The following is a 23533-nucleotide window of genomic DNA, read 5'->3' on the forward strand; positions in this document are numbered from 1 at the left end:
TGTCATACAACAAATTTGTGAAGAAATAACAGTTGATCAACATTTTTTTAAAGCTAAACATTCTGATCTGTTTCATCATTGTTCCTTGATACAGCGTGTACCTCCACTACACTACTTTGATACTCAGCATGGGATCGTCACGTACTTCCCTGCAGTATCAGACGATCCCACTAGAGGTCAGCAGTAAACAGAAACATTCTTATTCTTATGATCACCTTTTGTTTTTTTAATGTTTAAATGACATTTGTGGAAAGGAATTCTCTCTCGCTTTATGGTACACATAATGCAAAAAATAAAACAACACTTTTTTTGTTGTTGTTGAAAATTCATCTTTACAACTGATGTGGAACCAAACAGAACACAACGGACTGAGTTTCAGGCTGGAAGATCCGGGTTATCGTCATGTCTTGGGTAGAGGTCTTCAACTGCCATCGCCATTAAAAACTCTGTCGACGCAAGACGTGGGAGTAAAGGTCACTCGGAAATAGTTTAAAGTTGATAGTTATGAACAGACAGTTATACATTTGTAAGACATTTGTAATTGGGGATAGTTATTATGATAACTAATTAGTTATTGTAGTTAATGATAGTTAACGTGATAACTTGAGTTGAGTTCATAAAACTCTCACCTTCGGTGTAGTCCATGTCAGGTCGCGTTGAGACGAAGGCCCAGGCCAGACCTACTAACAGGGCTATCACCAGGTTTACCACTATCCAGGGCTGGAGGATTTGGTGCTCTGAACCAGGGGGCCTGGAGGGAGGGAGGGAGGGAGGGAGGAAGAAGGGAGGGAGGGAGGGAGGGAGGGAGGAAGGGAGGGAGGGAGAAGGGAGGGAGAGAGAGAGAGAGGGAGGGAGAAGGGAGGGAGGGAGGGAGGGAGGGAGGGAGGGAGGGAGGGAGGGAGGGAGGGAGGGAGAAGGGAGGGAGAAGGGAGGGAGGGAGGGAGGGAGGGAGGAAGGGAGGGAGGGAGAAGGGAGGGAGAGAGAGAGAGAGAGAGAGAAGAATTATCTACTTCACTTGCTTTGACAATGCTAACATATGTTTCCCATGCCAATAAAGCATCTTGAAATGAATTGAATTGAGAGAGAGGGAGGGAGGGGCGCACGGGGACAGAGACAACACAAAGCTCAAGACAGTTTCCTGCAGGTAATTAGGATTGTCCTAGCTACAGATGGAAGGTGACGTAACAGGTGATCCATGATGAGTGCTTGTGTCCAGATGTCTCTGTTTTATGTCTCCGTTCTCCTGTACTCAGCTGTTCTGCTTTAAATAATGTCTCCGTCCTCCTGTACTCAGCTGTTCTGCTTTAAATAATGTCTCTGTTTTATGTCTCCGTTCTCCTGTACTCAGCTGTTCTGCTTTAAATAATGTCTCTGTTTTATGTCTCCGTTCTCCTGTACTCAGCTGTTCTGCTTTAAATAATGTCTCTGTTTTATGTCTCCGTTCTCCTGTACTCAGCTGTTCCGCTTTAAATAATTTCTCTGTTGTACCTTGTGCTCTTTGTATTACAGTGGGGAGAACAAGTATTTGATACACTGCCGATTTTGCAGGTTTTCCTACTTACAAAGCAGGTAGAGGTCTGTCATTTTTATCATAGGTACACTTCAACTGTGAGAGACGGAATCTAAAACAAAAATCCTGAAAATCACAATGTATAATTTTTAAGTAATTAATTTGCATTTTATTGCATGACATAAGTATTTGATACATCAGAAAAGCAGAACTTAATATTTGGTACATAAACTTAACTTGTTCTCCCCACTGTATATATATATATATATATATAAATATATACACAGTGTTTATTATGCTTGTTGTTGATGTTTTGTCATTATTCCCAAAGGGAAGTGGAGTCATCAGGAAAAAACACAGTAGGTGTTCGGAATAGCTTTCTGAAGCGTCAGTATTAGTAACCCAATAGACTACAGTATCAGGGGGTAACAGTCTGAAGTTATTAGTAACCCAATAGACTACAGTATCAGGGGATAACAGTCTGAAGTTATTAGTAACCCAATAGACTACAGTATCAGGGGGTAACAGTCTGAAGTTATTAGTAACCCAATAGACTACAGTATCAGGGGGTAACAGTCTGAAGTTATTAGTAACCCAATAGACTACAGTATCAGGGGGTAACAGCCTGAAGTTATTAGTAACCCAATAGACTACAGTATCAGGGGGTAACAGTCTGAAGTTATTAGTAACCCAATAGACTACAGTATCAGGGGGTAACAGTCTGAAGTTATTAGTAACCCAATAGACTACAGTATCAGGGGGTAACAGTCTGAAGTTATTAGTAACCCAATAGACTACAGTATCAGGGGGTAACAGCCTGAAGTTATTAGTAACCCAATAGACTACAGTATCAGGGGGTAACAGTCTGAAGTTATTAGTAACCCAATAGACTACAGTATCAGGGGGTAACAGCCTGAAGTTATTAGTAACCCAATAGACTACAGTATCAGGGGATAACAGTCTGAAGTTATTAGTAACCCAATAGACTACAGTATCAGGGGTAACAGTCTGAAGTTATTAGTAACCCAATAGACTACAGTATCAGGGGATAACAGTCTGAAGTTATTAGTAACCCAATAGACTACAGCCATGTATCAGGGGATAACAGTCTGAAGTTATTAGTAACCCAATAGACTACACTATCAGGGGGTAACAGTCTGAAGTTATTAGTAACCCAATAGACTACAGTATCAGGGGATAACAGTCTGAAGTTATTAGTAACCCAATAGACTACAGTATCAGGGGGTAACAGTCTGAAGTTATTAGTAACCCAATAGACTACAGTATCAGGGGGTAACAGCCTGAAGTTATTAGTAACCCAATAGACTACAGTATCAGGGGGTAACAGTCTGAAGTTATTAGTAACCCAATAGACTACAGTATCAGGGGATAACAGTCTGAAGTTATTAGTAACCCAATAGACTACAGTATCAGGGGATAACAGTCTGAAGTTATTAGTAACCCAATAGACTACAGTATCAGGGGATAACAGTCTGAAGTTATTAGTAACCCAATAGACTACAGTATCAGGGGATAACAGTCTGAAGTTATTAGTAACCCAATAGACTACAGTATCAGGGGATAACAGTCTGAAGTTATTAGTAACCCAATAGACTACAGTATCAGGGGGTAACAGTCTGAAGTTATTAGTAACCCAATAGACTACAGTATCAGGGGGTAACAGTCTGAAGTTATTAGTAACCCAATAGACTACAGTATCAGGGGGTAACAGCCTGAAGTTATTAGTAACCCAATAGACTACAGTATCAGGGGATAACAGTCTGAAGTTATTAGTAACCCAATAGACTACAGTATCAGGGGATAACAGTCTGAAGTTATTAGTAACCCAATAGACTACAGTATCAGGGGGTAACAGCCTGAAGTTATTAGTAACCCAATAGACTACAGTATCAGGGGTAACAGTCTGAAGTTATTAGTAACCCAATAGACTACAGTATCAGGGGGTAACAGTCTGAAGTTATTAGTAACCCAATAGACTACAGTATCAGGGGATAACAGTCTGAAGTTATTAGTAACCCAATAGACTACAGTATCAGGGGGTAACAGTCTGAAGTTATTAGTAACCCAATAGACTACAGTATCAGGGGGTAACAGTCTGAAGTTATTAGTAACCCAATAGACTACAGTATCAGGGGGTAACAGCCTGAAGTTATTAGTAACCCAATAGACTACAGTATCAGGGGATAACAGTCTGAAGTTATTAGTAACCCAATAGACTACAGCCATGTATCAGGGGGTAACAGTCTGAAGTTATTAGTAACCCAATAGACTACAGTATCAGGGGGTAACAGTCTGAAGTTATTAGTAACCCAATAGACTACAGTATCAGGGGGTAACAGTCTGAAGTTATTAGTAACCCAATAGACTACAGTATCAGGGGGTAACAGCCTGAAGTTATTAGTAACCCAATAGACTACAGTATCAGGGGGTAACAGTCTGAAGTTATTAGTAACCCAATAGACTACAGCCATGTATCAGGGGGTAACAGCCTGAAGTTATTAGTAACCCAATAGACTACAGTATCAGGGGATAACAGTCTGAAGTTATTAGTAACCCAATAGACTACAGTATCAGGGATAACAGTCTGAAGTTATTAGTAACCCAATAGACTACAGTATCAGGGGGTAACAGCCTGAAGTTATTAGTAACCCAATAGACTACAGTATCAGGGGGTAACAGTCTGAAGTTATTAGTAACCCAATAGACTACAGTATCAGGGGATAACAGTCTGAAGTTATTAGTAACCCAATAGACTACAGTATCAGGGGGTAACAGCCTGAAGTTATTAGTAACCCAATAGACTACAGTATCAGGGGGTAACAGCCTGAAGTTATTAGTAACCCAATAGACTACAGTATCAGGGATAACAGTCTGAAGTTATTAGTAACCCAATAGACTACAGTATCAGGGGGTAACAGTCTGAAGTTATTAGTAACCCAATAGACTACAGTATCAGGGGGTAACAGCCTGAAGTTATTAGTAACCCAATAGACTACAGTATCAGGGGGGTAACAGTCTGAAGTTATTAGTAACCCAATAGACTACAGTATCAGGGGGTAACAGCCTGAAGTTATTAGTAACCCAATAGACTACAGTATCAGGGGGTAACAGTCTGAAGTTATTAGTAACCCAATAGACTACAGTATCAGGGGGGTAACAGCCTGAAGTTATTAGTAACCCAATAGACTACAGTATCAGGGGGTAACAGTCTGAAGTTATTAGTAACCCAATAGACTACAGTATCAGGGGGTAACAGTCTGAAGTTATTAGTAACCCAATAGACTACAGTATCAGGGGGTAACAGTCTGAAGTTATTAGTAACCCAATAGACTACAGTATCAGGGGATAACAGTCTGAAGTTATTAGTAACCCAATAGACTACAGTATCAGGGGGGTAACAGTCTGAAGTTATTAGTAACCCAATAGACTACAGTATCAGGGGGTAACAGTCTGAAGTTATTAGTAACCCAATAGACTACAGTATCAGGGGGGTAACAGTCTGAAGTTATTAGTAACCCAATAGACTACAGTATCAGGGGGTAACAGTCTGAAGTTATTAGTAACCCAATAGACTACAGTATCAGGGGGTAACAGTCTGAAGTTATTAGTAACCCAATAGACTACAGTATCAGGGATAACAGTCTGAAGTTATTAGTAACCCAATAGACTACAGTATCAGGGGGTAACAGCCTGAAGTTATTAGTAACCCAATAGACTACAGTATCAGGGGGTAACAGTCTGAAGTTATTAGTAACCCAATAGACTACAGTATCAGGGGGTAACAGCCTGAAGTTATTAGTAACCCAATAGACTACAGTATCAGGGGGTAACAGCCTGAAGTTATTAGTAACCCAATAGACTACAGTATCAGGGGTAACAGTCTGAAGTTATTAGTAACCCAATAGACTACAGTATCAGGGGGTAACAGTCTGAAGTTATTAGTAACCCAATAGACTACAGTATCAGGGGATAACAGTCTGAAGTTATTAGTAACCCAATAGACTACAGTATCAGGGGATAACAGTCTGAAGTTATTAGTAACCCAATAGACTACAGTATCAGGGGATAACAGTCTGAAGTTATTAGTAACCCAATAGACTACAGTATCAGGGGGTAACAGTCTGAAGTTATTAGTAACCCAATAGACTACAGTATCAGGGGATAACAGTCTGAAGTTATTAGTAACCCAATAGACTACAGCCATGTATCAGGGGGTAACAGCCTGGAGTTATTAGTAACCCAATAGACTACAGCCATGTATCAGGGGATAACAGTCTGAAGTTATTAGTAACCCAATAGACTACAGTATCAGGGGGTAACAGCCTGAAGTTATTAGTAACCCAATAGACTACAGTATCAGGGGGTAACAGCCTGAAGTTATTAGTAACCCAATAGACTACAGTATCAGGGGGTAACAGTCTGAAGTTATTAGTAACCCAATAGACTACAGTATCAGGGGGTAACAGTCTGAAGTTATTAGTAACCCAATAGACTACAGTATCAGGGGATAACAGTCTGAAGTTATTAGTAACCCAATAGACTACAGTATCAGGGGATAACAGTCTGAAGTTATTAGTAACCCAATAGACTACAGTATCAGGGGATAACAGTCTGAAGTTATTAGTAACCCAATAGACTACAGTATCAGGGGGTAACAGTCTGAAGTTATTAGTAACCCAATAGACTACAGTATCAGGGGGTAACAGCCTGAAGTTATTAGTAACCCAATAGACTACAGTATCAGGGGGTAACAGTCTGAAGTTATTAGTAACCCAATAGACTACAGTATCAGGGGGTAACAGTCTGAAGTTATTAGTAACCCAATAGACTACAGTATCAGGGGGTAACAGCCTGAAGTTATTAGTAACCCAATAGACTACAGTATCAGGGGATAACAGTCTGAAGTTATTAGTAACCCAATAGACTACAGTATCAGGGGGTAACAGCCTGAAGTTATTAGTAACCCAATAGACTACAGTATCAGGGGGTAACAGTCTGAAGTTATTAGTAACCCAATAGACTACAGTATCAGGGGGTAACAGTCTGAAGTTATTAGTAACCCAATAGACTACAGTATCAGGGATAACAGTCTGAAGTTATTAGTAACCCAATAGACTACAGTATCAGGGGGTAACAGTCTGAAGTTATTAGTAACCCAATAGACTACAGTATCAGGGGGTAACAGTCTGAAGTTATTAGTAACCCAATAGACTACAGTATCAGGGGTAACAGTCTGAAGTTATTAGTAACCCAATAGACTACAGCCATGTATCAGGGATAACAGTCTGAAGTTATTAGTAACCCAATAGACTACAGTATCAGGGGATAACAGTCTGAAGTTATTAGTAACCCAATAGACTACAGTATCAGGGGTAACAGCCTGAAGTTATTAGTAACCCAATAGACTACAGTATCAGGGGGTAACAGTCTGAAGTTATTAGTAACCCAATAGACTACAGTATCAGGGGGGTAACAGTCTGAAGTTATTAGTAACCCAATAGACTACAGTATCAGGGGATAACAGTCTGAAGTTATTAGTAACCCAATAGACTACAGTATCAGGGGATAACAGTCTGAAGTTATTAGTAACCCAATAGACTACAGTATCAGGGGGTAACAGTCTGAAGTTATTAGTAACCCAATAGACTACAGTATCAGGGGGTAACAGTCTGAAGTTATTAGTAACCCAATAGACTACAGTATCAGGGGATAACAGTCTGAAGTTATTAGTAACCCAATAGACTACAGTATCAGGGGGTAACAGTCTGAAGTTATTAGTAACCCAATAGACTACAGTATCAGGGGGTAACAGCCTGAAGTTATTAGTAACCCAATAGACTACAGTATCAGGGGATAACAGTCTGAAGTTATTAGTAACCCAATAGACTACAGTATCAGGGGGTAACAGCCTGAAGTTATTAGTAACCCAATAGACTACAGTATCAGGGGTAACAGCCTGAAGTTATTAGTAACCCAATAGACTACAGTATCAGGGGATAACAGTCTGAAGTTATTAGTAACCCAATAGACTACAGCCATGTATCAGGGGGTAACAGTCTGAAGTTATTAGTAACCCAATAGACTACAGTATCAGGGGGTAACAGCCTGAAGTTATTAGTAACCCAATAGACTACAGTATCAGGGGGTAACAGTCTGAAGTTATTAGTAACCCAATAGACTACAGCCATGTATCAGGGGGGTAACAGTCTGAAGTTATTAGTAACCCAATAGACTACAGTATCAGGGGATAACAGTCTGAAGTTATTAGTAACCCAATAGACTACAGTATCAGGGATAACAGTCTGAAGTTATTAGTAACCCAATAGACTACAGTATCAGGGGGTAACAGTCTGAAGTTATTAGTAACCCAATAGACTACAGTATCAGGGGATAACAGTCTGAAGTTATTAGTAACCCAATAGACTACAGTATCAGGGGGGTAACAGCCTGAAGTTATTAGTAACCCAATAGACTACAGTATCAGGGGGTAACAGTCTGAAGTTATTAGTAACCCAATAGACTACAGTATCAGGGGATAACAGTCTGAAGTTATTAGTAACCCAATAGACTACAGTATCAGGGATAACAGTCTGAAGTTATTAGTAACCCAATAGACTACAGTATCAGGGGGTAACAGTCTGAAGTTATTAGTAACCCAATAGACTACAGTATCAGGGGGTAACAGCCTGAAGTTATTAGTAACCCAATAGACTACAGTATCAGGGGGTAACAGCCTGAAGTTATTAGTAACCCAATAGACTACAGTATCAGGGGGTAACAGCCTGAAGTTATTAGTAACCCAATAGACTACAGTATCAGGGATAACAGTCTGAAGTTATTAGTAACCCAATAGACTACAGTATCAGGGGTAACAGTCTGAAGTTATTAGTAACCCAATAGACTACAGTATCAGGGGGTAACAGTCTGAAGTTATTAGTAACCCAATAGACTACAGTATCAGGGATAACAGTCTGAAGTTATTAGTAACCCAATAGACTACAGTATCAGGGGTAACAGTCTGAAGTTATTAGTAACCCAATAGACTACAGTATCAGGGGGTAACAGCCTGAAGTTATTAGTAACCCAATAGACTACAGTATCAGGGGGTAACAGCCTGAAGTTATTAGTAACCCAATAGACTACAGTATCAGGGGATAACAGTCTGAAGTTATTAGTAACCCAATAGACTACAGTATCAGGGGGTAACAGCCTGAAGTTATTAGTAACCCAATAGACTACAGTATCAGGGGGTAACAGTCTGAAGTTATTAGTAACCCAATAGACTACAGTATCAGGGGGTAACAGCCTGAAGTTATTAGTAACCCAATAGACTACAGTATCAGGGGATAACAGTCTGAAGTTATTAGTAACCCAATAGACTACAGCCATGTATCAGGGGGTAACAGTCTGAAGTTATTAGTAACCCAATAGACTACAGTATCAGGGGGTAACAGCCTGAAGTTATTAGTAACCCAATAGACTACAGTATCAGGGGGTAACAGTCTGAAGTTATTAGTAACCCAATAGACTACAGTATCAGGGGGTAACAGTCTGAAGTTATTAGTAACCCAATAGACTACAGTATCAGGGGGTAACAGTCTGAAGTTATTAGTAACCCAATAGACTACAGTATCAGGGGATAACAGTCTGAAGTTATTAGTAACCCAATAGACTACAGTATCAGGGGATAACAGTCTGAAGTTATTAGTAACCCAATAGACTACAGCCATGTATCAGGGGGTAACAGTCTGAAGTTATTAGTAACCCAATAGACTACAGTATCAGGGGGTAACAGTCTGAAGTTATTAGTAACCCAATAGACTACAGCCATGTATCAGGGGATAACAGTCTGAAGTTATTAGTAACCCAATAGACTACAGTATCAGGGGGTAACAGCCTGAAGTTATTAGTAACCCAATAGACTACAGTATCAGGGGATAACAGCCTGAAGTTATTAGTAACCCAATAGACTACAGTATCAGGGGGTAACAGCCTGAAGTTATTAGTAACCCAATAGACTACAGTATCAGGGGGTAACAGTCTGAAGTTATTAGTAACCCAATAGACTACAGTATCAGGGATAACAGTCTGAAGTTATTAGTAACCCAATAGACTACAGTATCAGGGGATAACAGTCTGAAGTTATTAGTAACCCAATAGACTACAGTATCAGGGGGTAACAGTCTGAAGTTATTAGTAACCCAATAGACTACAGCCATGTATCAGGGGGTAACAGTCTGAAGTTATTAGTAACCCAATAGACTACAGTATCAGGGGATAACAGTCTGAAGTTATTAGTAACCCAATAGACTACACTATCAGGGGGTAACAGTCTGAAGTTATTAGTAACCCAATAGACTACAGTATCAGGGGATAACAGTCTGAAGTTATTAGTAACCCAATAGACTACAGTATCAGGGGGTAACAGCCTGAAGTTATTAGTAACCCAATAGACTACAGTATCAGGGGGTAACAGTCTGAAGTTATTAGTAACCCAATAGACTACAGTATCAGGGGGTAACAGCCTGAAGTTATTAGTAACCCAATAGACTACAGCCATGTATCAGGGATAACAGTCTGAAGTTATTAGTAACCCAATAGACTACAGTATCAGGGGGTAACAGCCTGAAGTTATTAGTAACCCAATAGACTACAGTATCAGGGGGTAACAGTCTGAAGTTATTAGTAACCCAATAGACTACAGTATCAGGGATAACAGTCTGAAGTTATTAGTAACCCAATAGACTACAGTATCAGGGGATAACAGTCTGAAGTTATTAGTAACCCAATAGACTACAGTATCAGGGGGTAACAGTCTGAAGTTATTAGTAACCCAATAGACTACAGCCATGTATCAGGGGTAACAGTCTGAAGTTATTAGTAACCCAATAGACTACAGTATCAGGGGATAACAGTCTGAAGTTATTAGTAACCCAATAGACTACACTATCAGGGGGTAACAGTCTGAAGTTATTAGTAACCCAATAGACTACAGTATCAGGGGATAACAGTCTGAAGTTATTAGTAACCCAATAGACTACAGTATCAGGGGGTAACAGTCTGAAGTTATTAGTAACCCAATAGACTACAGTATCAGGGGATAACAGTCTGAAGTTATTAGTAACCCAATAGACTACAGCCATGTATCAGGGGGTAACAGTCTGAAGTTATTAGTAACCCAATAGACTACAGTATCAGGGGGTAACAGCCTGAAGTTATTAGTAACCCAATAGACTACAGCCATGTATCAGGGGGTAACAGTCTGAAGTTATTAGTAACCCAATAGACTACAGCCATGTATCAGGGGGTAACAGTCTGAAGTTATTAGTAACCCAATAGACTACAGTATCAGGGGATAACAGTCTGAAGTTATTAGTAACCCAATAGACTACAGTATCAGGGGGTAACAGTCTGAAGTTATTAGTAACCCAATAGACTACAGTATCAGGGGGTAACAGCCTGAAGTTATTAGTAACCCAATAGACTACAGTATCAGGGGGTAACAGTCTGAAGTTATTAGTAACCCAATAGACTACAGTATCAGGGGGTAACAGCCTGAAGTTATTAGTAACCCAATAGACTACAGTATCAGGGGGTAACAGTCTGAAGTTATTAGTAACCCAATAGACTACAGTATCAGGGGGTAACAGTCTGAAGTTATTAGTAACCCAATAGACTACAGTATCAGGGGTAACAGTCTGAAGTTATTAGTAACCCAATAGACTACAGTATCAGGGGGTAACAGTCTGAAGTTATTAGTAACCCAATAGACTACAGTATCAGGGGGTAACAGTCTGAACTTATTAGTAACCCAATAGACTACAGTATCAGGGGGTAACAGCCTGGAGTTATTAGTAACCCAATAGACTACAGTATCAGGGGGTAACAGTCTGAAGTTATTAGTAACCCAATAGACTACAGCCATGTATCAGGTTGCTATGGGCCCTGGTCACTATATAGGGAATAGGTTGCTATGGGCCCTGGTCACCATATAGTGAATAGGTTGCTATGGGCCCTGGTCACTATATAGGGAATAGGTTGCTATGGGCCCTGGTCACTATATAGGGAATAGGTTGCTATGGGCCCTGGTCACTATATATATATGGAATAGGTTGCTATGGGCCCTGGTCACTATATAGGGAATAGGTTGCTATGGGCCCTGGTCACTATATAGGGAATAGGTTGCCATTGTAGACCTCCACCACGGAGCAGTGCAGTGCTCACCACAGGGTCTCGTTGGCAGTGGGGTAGAGGTTAATACGATCGCTGGTCATCTGCTGACTGAGAGACAGGATGAGCGCTGTAAAGTACACTGGAAACACCAGAGAAGGAAAGAGAGACATCATATCTCACAGAATATGTTTTTGTTCTTTGTCTAGTAAGGCGGTTAACTAACAGAAGAGAGCTACAGATTACAGGATGTTGTTATAAACTAGTAAGAAGCGGTTAGTTACAGAAGGAGGCCAGAGCAGCAGGGTCCAGAGTGAGGAATCCTCTTAAAGCGATGGAGGCCTTCGCCAGGTTCACCCTGCAACACAGAGCATGGAGATCAGAAGGGTCGACTACAGGAACAGTAGAGAAACTAGACTACAGGAACAGTAGAGAAACTAGACTACAGGAACAGTAGAGAAACTAGACTACAGGAACAGTAGAGAAACTAGACTACAGGAACAGTAGAGAAACTAGACTACAGGAACAGTATAGAAACTAGACTACAGGAACAGTATAGAAACTAGACTACAGGAACAGTAGAGAAACTAGACTACAGGAACAGTAGAGAAACTAGACTACAGGAACAGTAGAGAAACTAGACTACAGGAACAGTATAGAAACTAGACTACAGGAACAGTAGAGAAACTAGACTACAGGAACAGTAGAGAATGCACTATTGTAAAGTGGTTTGTTCCACTGGATATTATAAGGTGAATGCACCAATTTGTAAGTCGCTCTGGATAAGAGCGTCTGCTAAATGACTTAAATGTAAATGTAAATGGAACAGTAGAGAAACTAGACTACAGGAACAGTATAGAAACTAGACTACAGGAACAGTAGAGAAACTAGACTACAGGAACAGTAGAGAAACTAGACTACAGGAACAGTAGAGAAACTAGACTACAGGGACAGTAGAGAAACTAGACTACAGGAACAGTAGAGAAACTAGACTACAGGAACAGTATAGAAACTAGACTACAGGAACAGTAGAGAATGCACTATTGTAAAGTGGTTGTTCCACTGGATATTATAAGGTGAATGCACCAATTTGTAAGTCGCTCTGGATAAGAGCGTCTGCTAAATGACTTAAATGTAAATGTAAATGGAACAGTAGAGAAACTAGACTACAGGAACAGTAGAGAAACTAGACTACAGGAACAGTAGAGAAACTAGACTACAGGAACAGTAGAGAAACTAGACTACAGGAACAGAATAGAGACTAGACTACAGGAACAGAATAGAAACTAGACTACAGGAACAGTAGAGAAACTAGACTACAGGAACAGTAGAGAAACTAGACTACAGGAACAGTAGAGAAACTAGACTACAGGAACAGTATAGAAACTAGACTACAGGAACAGAATAGAAACTAGACTACAGGAACAGTAGAGAAACTAGACTACAGGAACAGTAGAGAAACAAGACTACAGGAACAGAATAGAAACTAGACTACAGGAACAGTAGAGAAACTAGACTACAGGAACAGTAGAGAAACTAGACTACAGGAACAGTAGAGAAACTAGACTACAGGAACAGTAGAGAAACTAGACTACAGGAACAGTCAAGAGACTAGACTACAGGAACAGTAGAGAAACTAGACTACAGGAACAGTAGAGAAACTAGACTACAGGAACAGTATAGAAACTAGACTACAGGAACAGAATATAAACTAGACTACAGGAACAGTATAGAAACTAGACTACAGGAACAGTAGAGAAACTAGACCACAGGAACAGAATAGAAACTAGACTACAGGAACAGTATAGAAACTAGACTACAGGAACAGTAGAGAAACTAGACTACAGGAACAGTATAGAAACTAGACTACAGGGACAGAATAGAAACTAGACTACAGGAACAGAATAGAAACTAGACTACAGGAACAGTATAGAAACTAGACTACAGGAACAGTAGAGAAACTAGACTACAGGAACAGTAGAGAAACTAGACTACAGGAACAGTAGAGAAACTAGACTACAGGAACAGTAGAGAAACTAGACTACAGGAACAGTAGAGAAACTAGACTACAGGAACAGTAGAGAAACTAGACTACAGGAACAGTAGAGAAACTAGACTACAGGGAAAGTAGAGAAACTAGACTACAGGAACAGTAGAGAAACTAGACTACAGGAACAGTATAGAAACTAGACTACAGGAACAGTAGAGAATGCACTATTGTAAAGTGGTTTTTCCACTGGATATTATAAGGTGAATGCACCAATTTGTAAGTCGCTCTGGATAAGAGCGTCTGCTAAATGACTTAAATGTAAATGTAAATGGAACAGTAGAGAAACTAGACTAAAGGAACAGTAGAGAAACTAGACTACAGGAACAGTAGAGAAACTAGACTACAGGAACAGTAGAGAAACTAGACTACAGGAACAGTAGAGAAACTAGACTACAGGAACAGAATAGAGACTAGACTACAGGAACAGTAGAGAAACTAGACTACAGGAACAGTAGAGAAACTAGACTACAGGAACAGTAGAGAAACTAGACTACAGGAACAGTATAGAAACTAGACTACAGGAACAGAATAGAAACTAGACTACAGGAACAGTAGAGAAACTAGACTACAGGAACAGTAGAGAAACAAGACTACAGGAACAGAATAGAAACTAGACTACAGGAACAGTAGAGAAACTAGACTACAGGAACAGTAGAGAAACTAGACTACAGGAACAGTAGAGAAACTAGACTACAGGAACAGTAGAGAAACTAGACTACAGGAACAGTCAAGAGACTAGACTACAGGAACAGTAGAGAAACTAGACTACAGGAACAGTAGAGAAACTAGACTACAGGAACAGTATAGAAACTAGACTACAGGAACAGTATAGAAACTAGACTACAGGAACAGCATAGAAACTAGACTACAGGAACAGAATAGAAACTAGACTACAGGAACAGTATAGAAACTAGACTACAGGAACAGTAGAGAAACTAGACTACAGGAACAGAATAGAAACTAGACTACAGGAACAGTATAGAAACTAGACTACAGGAACAGTAGAGAAACTAGACTACAGGAACAGTATAGAAACTAGACTACAGGGACAGAATAGAAACTAGACTACAGGAACAGAATAGAAACTAGACTACAGGAACAGTATAGAAACTAGACTACAGGAACAGTAGAGAAACTAGACTACAGGAACAGTATAGAAACTAGACTACAGGAACAATATGGAAACTAGACTACAGGAACAGAATAGAAACTAGACTACAGGAACAGAATAGAAACTAGACTACAGGAACAGTAGAGAAACTAGACTACAGGAACAGAATAGAAACTAGACTACAGGAACAGAATAGAAACTAGACTACAGGAACAGTATAGAAACTAGACTACAGGAACAGAATAGAAACTAGACTACAGGAACAGAATAGAAACTAGACTACAGGAACAGTAGAGAATACAGGAACAGTAGAGAAACTAGACTACAGGAACAGAATAGAAACTAGACTACAGGAACAGTATAGAAACTAGACTACAGGAACAGTATAGAAACTAGACTACAGGAACAGAAGAGAAACTAGACTACAGGAACAGTAGAGAAACTAGACTACAGGAACAGAATAGAAACTAGACTACAGGAACAGCATAGAAACTAGACTACAGGAGCTGAATAGAAACTAGACTACAGGAACAGAATAGAAACTAGACTACATGAACAGTAGAGAATACAGGAACAGTAGAGAAACTAGACTACAGGAACAGTAGAGAATACAGGAACAGTAGAGAAACTAGACTACAGGAACAGAATAGAAACTAGACTACAGGAACAGTATAGAAACTAGACTACAGGAACAGAATAGAAACTAGACTACAGGAACAGTAGAGAAACTAGACTACAGGAACAGTATAGAAACTAGACTACAGGAACAGTAGAGAAACTAGACTACAGGAACAGAATAGAAACTAGACTACAGGAACAGTATAGAAACTAGACTACAGGAACAGTAGAGAAACTAGACTACAGGAACAGTAGAGAAACTAGACTACAGGAACAGTAGAGAAACTAGACTACAGGAACAGTCAAGAGACTAGACTACAGGAACAGTAGAGAAACTAGACTACAGGAACAGTAGAGAAACTAGACTACAGGAACAGTAGAGAAACTAGACTACAGGAACAGTAGAGAAACTAGACTACAGGAACAGTATAGAAACTAGACTACAGGAACAGAATAGAAACTAGACTACAGGAACAGAATAGAAACTAGACTACAGGAACAGTATAGAAACTAGACTACAGGAACAGTAGAGAAACTAGACTACAGGAACAGTATAGAAACTAGACTACAGGAACAGTAGAGAAACTAGACTACAGGAACAGAATAGAAACTAGACTACAGGAACAGTATAGAAACTAGACTACAGGAACAGTAGAGAAACTAGACTACAGGAACAGTAGAGAAACTAGACTACAGGAACAGTAGAGAAACTAGACTACAGGAACAGTAGAGAAACTAGACTACAGGAACAGAATAGAGACTAGACTACAGGAACAGTAGAGAAACTAGACTACAGGAACAGTAGAGAAACTAGACTACAGGAACAGTAGAGAAACTAGACTACAGGAACAGTATAGAAACTAGACTACAGGAACAGAATAGAAACTAGACTACAGGAACAGTAGAGAAACTAGACTACAGGAACAGTAGAGAAACAAGACTACAGGAACAGAATAGAAACTAGACTACAGGAACAGTAGAGAAACTAGACTACAGGAACAGTAGAGAAACTAGACTACAGGAACAGTAGAGAAACTAGACTACAGGAACAGTAGAGAAACTAGACTACAGGAACAGTCAAGAGACTAGACTACAGGAACAGTAGAGAAACTAGACTACAGGAACAGTAGAGAAACTAGACTACAGGAACAGTATAGAAACTAGACTACAGGAACAGTATAGAAACTAGACTACAGGAACAGCATAGAAACTAGACTACAGGAACAGAATAGAAACTAGACTACAGGAACAGTATAGAAACTAGACTACAGGAACAGTAGAGAAACTAGACTACAGGAACAGAATAGAAACTAGACTACAGGAACAGTATAGAAACTAGACTACAGGAACAGTAGAGAAACTAGACTACAGGAACAGTATAGAAACTAGACTACAGGGACAGAATAGAAACTAGACTACAGGAACAGAATAGAAACTAGACTACAGGAACAGTATAGAAACTAGACTACAGGAACAGTAGAGAAACTAGACTACAGGAACAGTATAGAAACTAGACTACAGGAACAATATGGAAACTAGACTACAGGAACAGAATAGAAACTAGACTACAGGAACAGAATAGAAACTAGACTACAGGAACAGTAGAGAAACTAGACTACAGGAACAGAATAGAAACTAGACTACAGGAACAGAATAGAAACTAGACTACAGGAACAGTATAGAAACTAGACTACAGGAACAGAATAGAAACTAGACTACAGGAACAGAATAGAAACTAGACTACAGGAACAGTAGAGAATACAGGAACAGTAGAGAAACTAGACTACAGGAACAGAATAGAAACTAGACTACAGGAACAGTATAGAAACTAGACTACAGGAACAGTATAGAAACTAGACTACAGGAACAGAAGAGAAACTAGACTACAGGAACAGTAGAGAAACTAGACTACAGGAACAGAATAGAAACTAGACTACAGGAACAGCATAGAAACTAGACTACAGGAGCTGAATAGAAACTAGACTACAGGAACAGAATAGAAACTAGACTACATGAACAGTAGAGAATACAGGAACAGTAGAGAAACTAGACTACAGGAACAGTAGAGAATACAGGAACAGTAGAGAAACTAGACTACAGGAACAGAATAGAAACTAGACTACAGGAACAGTATAGAAACTAGACTACAGGAACAGAATAGAAACTAGACTACAGGAACAGTAGAGAAACTAGACTACAGGAACAGTATAGAAACTAGACTACAGGAACAGTAGAGAAACTAGACTACAGGAACAGAATAGAAACTAGACTACAGGAACAGTATAGAAACTAGACTACAGTAACAGTAGAGAAACTAGACTACAGGAACAGTAGAGAAACTAGACTACAGGAACAGTAGAGAAACTAGACTACAGGAACAGTCAAGAGACTAGACTACAGGAACAGTAGAGAAACTAGACTACAGGAACAGTAGAGAAACTAGACTACAGGAACAGTAGAGAAACTAGACTACAGGAACAGTAGAGAAACTAGACTACAGGAACAGTATAGAAACTAGACTACAGGAACAGAATAGAAACTAGACTACAGGAACAGAATAGAAACTAGACTACAGGAACAGTATAGAAACTAGACTACAGGAACAGTAGAGAAACTAGACTACAGGAACAGTATAGAAACTAGACTACAGGAACAGTAGAGAAACTAGACTACAGGAACAGAATAGAAACTAGACTACAGGAACAGTATAGAAACTAGACTACAGGAACAGTAGAGAAACTAGACTACAGGAACAGTCAAGAGACTAGACTACAGGAACAGTAGAGAAACTAGACTACAGGAACAGTAGAGAAACTAGACTACAGGAACAGAATAGAAACTAGACTACAGGAACAGAATAGAAACTAGACTACAGGAACAGTATAGAAACTAGACTACAGGAACAGTAGAGAAACTAGACTACAGGAACAGTATAGAAACTAGACTACAGGAACAATATGGAAACTAGACTACAGGAACAGAATAGAAACTAGACTACAGGAACAGAACAGAAACTAGACTACAGGAACAGTATAGAAACTAGACTACAGGAACAGTATAGAAACTAGACTACAGGAACAGTATAGAAACTAGACTACAGGAACAGAATAGAAACTAGACTACAGGAACAGAATAGAAACTAGACTACAGGAACAGTAGAGAAACTAGACTACAGGAACAGTATAGAAACTAGACTACAGGAACAGAATAGAAACTAGACTACAGGAACAGTATAGAAACTAGACTACAGGAACAGTATAGAAACTAGACTACAGGAACAGTAGAGAAACTAGACTACAGGAACAGTAGAGAAACTAAACTAGACTACAGGAACAGTAGAGAAACTAGACTACAGGAACAGTAGAGAAACTAGACTACAGGAACAGTATAGAAACTAGACTACAGGAACAGAATAGAAACTAGACTACAGGAACAGAAGAGAAACTAGACTACAGGAACAGTAGAGAAACTAGACTACAGGAACAGAATAGAAACTAGACTACAGGAACAGTATAGAAACTAGACTACAGGAACAGAATAGAAACTAGACTACAGGAACAGAAGAGAAACTAGACTACAGGAACAGAATAGAAACTAGACTACAGGAACAGTAGAGAAACTAGACTACAGGAACAGAATAGAAACTAGACTACAGGAACAGTAGAGAATACAGGAACAGTAGAGAAACTAGACTACAGGAACAGTAGAGAAACTAGACTACAGGAACAGTATAGAAACTAGACTACAGGAACAGAATAGAAACTAGACTACAGGAACAGAAGAGAAACTAGACTACAGGAACAGAATAGAAACTAGACTACAGGAACAGTAGAGAATACAGGAACAGTAGAGAAACTAGACTACAGGAACAGAATAGAAACTAGACTACAGGAACAGTAGAGAATACAGGAACAGTAGAGAAACTAGACTACAGGAGCAGAATAGAAACTAGACTACAGGAACAGTATAGAAACTAGACTACAGGAACAGAATAGAAACTAGACTACAGGAACAGTAGAGAAACTAGACTACAGGAACAGTATAGAAACTAGACTACAGGAACAGTAGAGAAACTAGACTACAGGAACAGAATAGAAACTAGACTACAGGAACAGAATAGAAACTAGACTACAGGAACAGAAGAGAAACTAGACTACAGGAACAGAATAGAAACTAGACTACAGGAACAGTAGAGAAACTAGACTACAGGAACAGTAGAGAAACTAGACTACAGGAACAGTAGAGAAACTAGACTACAGGAACAGAATAGAAACTAGACTACAGGAACAGAAGAGAAACTAGACTACAGGAACAGAAGAGAAACTAGACTACAGGAACAGAATAGAAACTAGACTACAGGAACAGCAGAGAAACTAGACTACAGGAACAGTAGAGAATACAGGAACAAACAGTAGAGAAACTAGACTACAGGAACAGAATAGAAACTAGACTACAGGAACAGTAGAGAATACAGGAACAGTAGAGAAACTAGACTACAGGAGCAGAATAGAAACTAGACTACAGGAACAGTATAGAAACTAGACTACAGGAACAGAATAGAAACTAGACTACAGGAACAGTAGAGAAACTAGACTACAGGAACAGTAGAGAAACTAGACTACAGGAACAGTATAGAAACTAGACTACAGGAACAGTAGAGAAACTAGACTACAGGAACAGAATAGAAACTAGACTACAGGAACAGAATAGAAACTAGACTACAGGAACAGTATAGAAACTAGACTACAGGAACAGTAGAGAAACTAGACTACAGGAACAGAATAGAAACTAGACTACTACCACTAGACCAACCTCTGGCACGAGACGACAACGTTTCTATATCAAAGTGCTCACAGAGAGATACAGAAACAGAAAGTTTGACTCTATCCATGCCATCCTTACCTGTCGAAGGCAGACACTGTGCTGATAGCCAACAGTAGGTAGAGGAGAGACTGGGCAGGGTAGGCCAAGGAGTGGTACTGCTGTAGCAGGTTAGGTAGGGTGGTGAACTGCTCCCCAGCCAAAACGTAAACCACTACGGTGTTCCACACTGCATAGCCAGCCAGGAAACCGTGGGAGAACAGACCTATCACTCTGGGGGGAGGGAGGGAGGGAGGGAGGGAGGGAGGGAGGGAGGGAGGGAGGGAGGGACAGAGAGAGAGACAGAGAGAGAGACAGAGAGAGAGACAGAGAGACACACACACAGAGAGAGACAGAGAGAGAGAGAGAGAGAGAGAGAGAGAGAGAGACAGACAGACAGACAGACAGAGACAGAGAGAGAGAGAGACACACACAAACACACAGAGAGAGAGACAGAGAGAGAGAGAGAGACACAAACACACAGAGAGAGAGACAGAGAGAGAGAGAGAGAGAGAGAGAGAGAGACACACAGACAGACAGAGAGAGAGAGAGAGAGAGAGAGAGAGAGAGAGAGAGAGAGAGAGAGAGAGAAAGAGAGAAAGAGAGACACAGACAGACAGACAGAGAGAGAGAGAGAGAGAGAGAGAGAGACACAAACACACACAGAGAGAGAGAGAGAGAGAGACAGAGAGAGAGAATTAGATAGTGTCAGTTGTCACATCCAAGCCCTCAGCAAGACATGTAACCTCACCTGAACCCACTGTCACATCCAAGCCCTCAGCAAGACATGTAAACTCACCTGAACCCACTGTCACATCCAAGCCCTCAGCAAGGCATGTAACCTCACCTGAACCCACTGTGTCACATCCAAGCCCTCAGCAAGGCATGTAACCTCACCTGAACCCACTGTGTCACATCCAAGCCCTCAGCAAGGCATGTAATCTCACCTGAACCCACTGTGTCACATCCAAGCCCTCAGCAAGACATGTAATCTCACCTGAACCCACTGTGTCACATCCAAGCCCTCAGCAAGGCATGTAACCTCACCTGAACCCACTGTGTCACATCCAAGCCCTCAGCAAGACATGTAATCTCACCTGAACCCACTGTCACATCCAAGCCCTCAGCAAGGCATGTAACCTCACCTGAACCCACTGTGTCACATCCAAGCCCTCAGCAAGACATGTAATCTCACCTGAACCCACTGTCACATCCAAGCCCTCAGCAAGGCATGTAATCTCACCTGAACCCACTGTGTACTCTCATGGCTACGTCCCTGCTCACCTGAACCCACTGTGTACTCTCATGGCTACGTCCCTGGTCGTCCAGAGGGGTCTGACCTCCATGTAATCCTCCATGTGGTCAGGTAGATGTGCGTTGTGTTTGGGCGGGTCAGTCGCCTGGAAACGCTCTGATGGAACAAGACAACAACAACTGGTTAACGCTTGACCAGGGTCTGAGTTCAAAAGGAGAGGGTCAGTTCTCCCCTCCGGACACAGATTTAGTCTTGGACTACGAAACATGCTCTCCATTGAATTTGTTTATTAGTCCTGGACTAGTGATTTACTTTAAGAAGTTAAATACTTTTTTTGAGAGTTTTCAACGCCATTGTACCATTGTTTTAGGTATGAGTTATAAGCCTCTGGTTGTAGGTTCCGATCTTATGTTAAAATTTAACAGAGACAGGACACTCACTGTTTCTCTCCACAAACACTTTGCCGACAGGCTGGCTGTGGCCCAGAGGAGAAGAAAACAGGGAATGCTGGGGGATAGCATGGTGCAAACCACTGACAATGTCACCGTCCTCCACACCCAGGTCATTGGTGTAATGCATGTCAATCTTGGACTTCCTGTTGTGGGGGAAAAAAAGAGGCGGGGGGGTGCAGATAGTAATGTGTCAAGACGAAGGTTATGAAGTTGTTCCAGGTTGTTTAACATGCAGATATATCGTCAACAGGTCATTTAAGTCCTATTGATGGGGGTTCCGGAAACACATAATTCAATATGGGCGACCTGGAACGTCCCCACAGCACCACAGACATGATGAGTCTAGCCTGGATCCCAGATCTGGTTGTGCTGTTTTCCTACGGTCACAATGACCACATGGGTTTGTTGCAAACCGCACAAACAGATGTGGTACCAAGCTATGGAGGGTCTGGCCTACAGCAGTCCAGCACTCACTTCTTCCTCTTGGTTTTTGTCCGGGTGACGACTTGTTCCTCCCCATCCGTGTGCTGGTCCATCCCGTCCCCATTCACCAGCTCCGGCTCCTCCATGTCTGAGATAGATAGATAGATAGATAGATAGATAGATAGATAGATAGATAGATAGATAGATAGATAGATAGATAGATAGATAGATAGATAGATAGATAGATAGATAGATAGATAGATAGATAGATAGATAGATAGATAGATAGATAGATAGATAGATAGATAGATAGATAGATAGATAGATAGATAGATAGATAGATAGATAGATAGATAGATAGATAGATAGATAGATAGATAGATAGATAGATAGATAGATAAGATTAGATAAGATAGATCGATAAGATTAGATAAGATAGATCGATAAGATAGATAGATAGATAAGATAGATAAATAAATAGATAGATAGATAGATAGATAAGATAGATAACATAGAATGACAGATAGATTAGAAAGATAAGATAGATAGATAGATTAGATAGATAAAATAGATAAGATTAGATAAGATAGATCGATAACATAGATAAGATAGATAGATAACATAGAAAGATAGATAGATACGATAGATAGATAGATTAGATAGATAAAATAGATAAGATTAGATAAGATAGATCGATAAGATAGATAGATAGATAGATAAAATTGATAAATAAATAGATAGATAGATAGATAACATAGATAACATAGAAAGACAGATAGATTAGAAAGATAAGATAGATCGATAGATTAGATAAGATTAGATAAGATAGATCGATAACATAGAAAGATAGATAGATTAGATAGTTAAGATAGATAGATAGATTAGATAGATAAAATAGATAAGATTAGATAAGATAGATCGATAAGATAGATAAATAAATAGATAGATAGATAGATAGATAGATAGATAGATAGATAGATAGATAGATAGATAGATAGATAGATAGATAGATAGATAACATAGAAAGATAGATAGATAACATAGATAACATAGATAAGATAAC

At 39.9% G+C, this 23533-nt stretch overlaps 1 protein-coding gene across 1 annotated transcript; it reads right to left on the reverse strand.

Annotated features, from left to right (window-relative positions):
* Nucleotides 1-207: 207 nt before the first annotated feature.
* On the reverse strand, nt 208-22618 carry tmem237a (transmembrane protein 237a; the record flags this gene model as incomplete). The annotated part of the gene is given in 5 exon segments (NM_001141863.2): nt 208-446; nt 630-751; nt 21625-21751; nt 22036-22190; nt 22522-22618. Coding segments are annotated over 5 exon segments (572 nt in total), but the record flags the coding sequence as incomplete, so codon positions are not given.
* Nucleotides 22619-23533: the final 915 nt, after the last annotated feature.

Source organism: Salmo salar, chromosome ssa21, assembly GCF_905237065.1.
Source record: "Salmo salar chromosome ssa21, Ssal_v3.1, whole genome shotgun sequence".
NCBI classification, from domain to species: domain Eukaryota; kingdom Metazoa; phylum Chordata; class Actinopteri; order Salmoniformes; family Salmonidae; genus Salmo; species Salmo salar.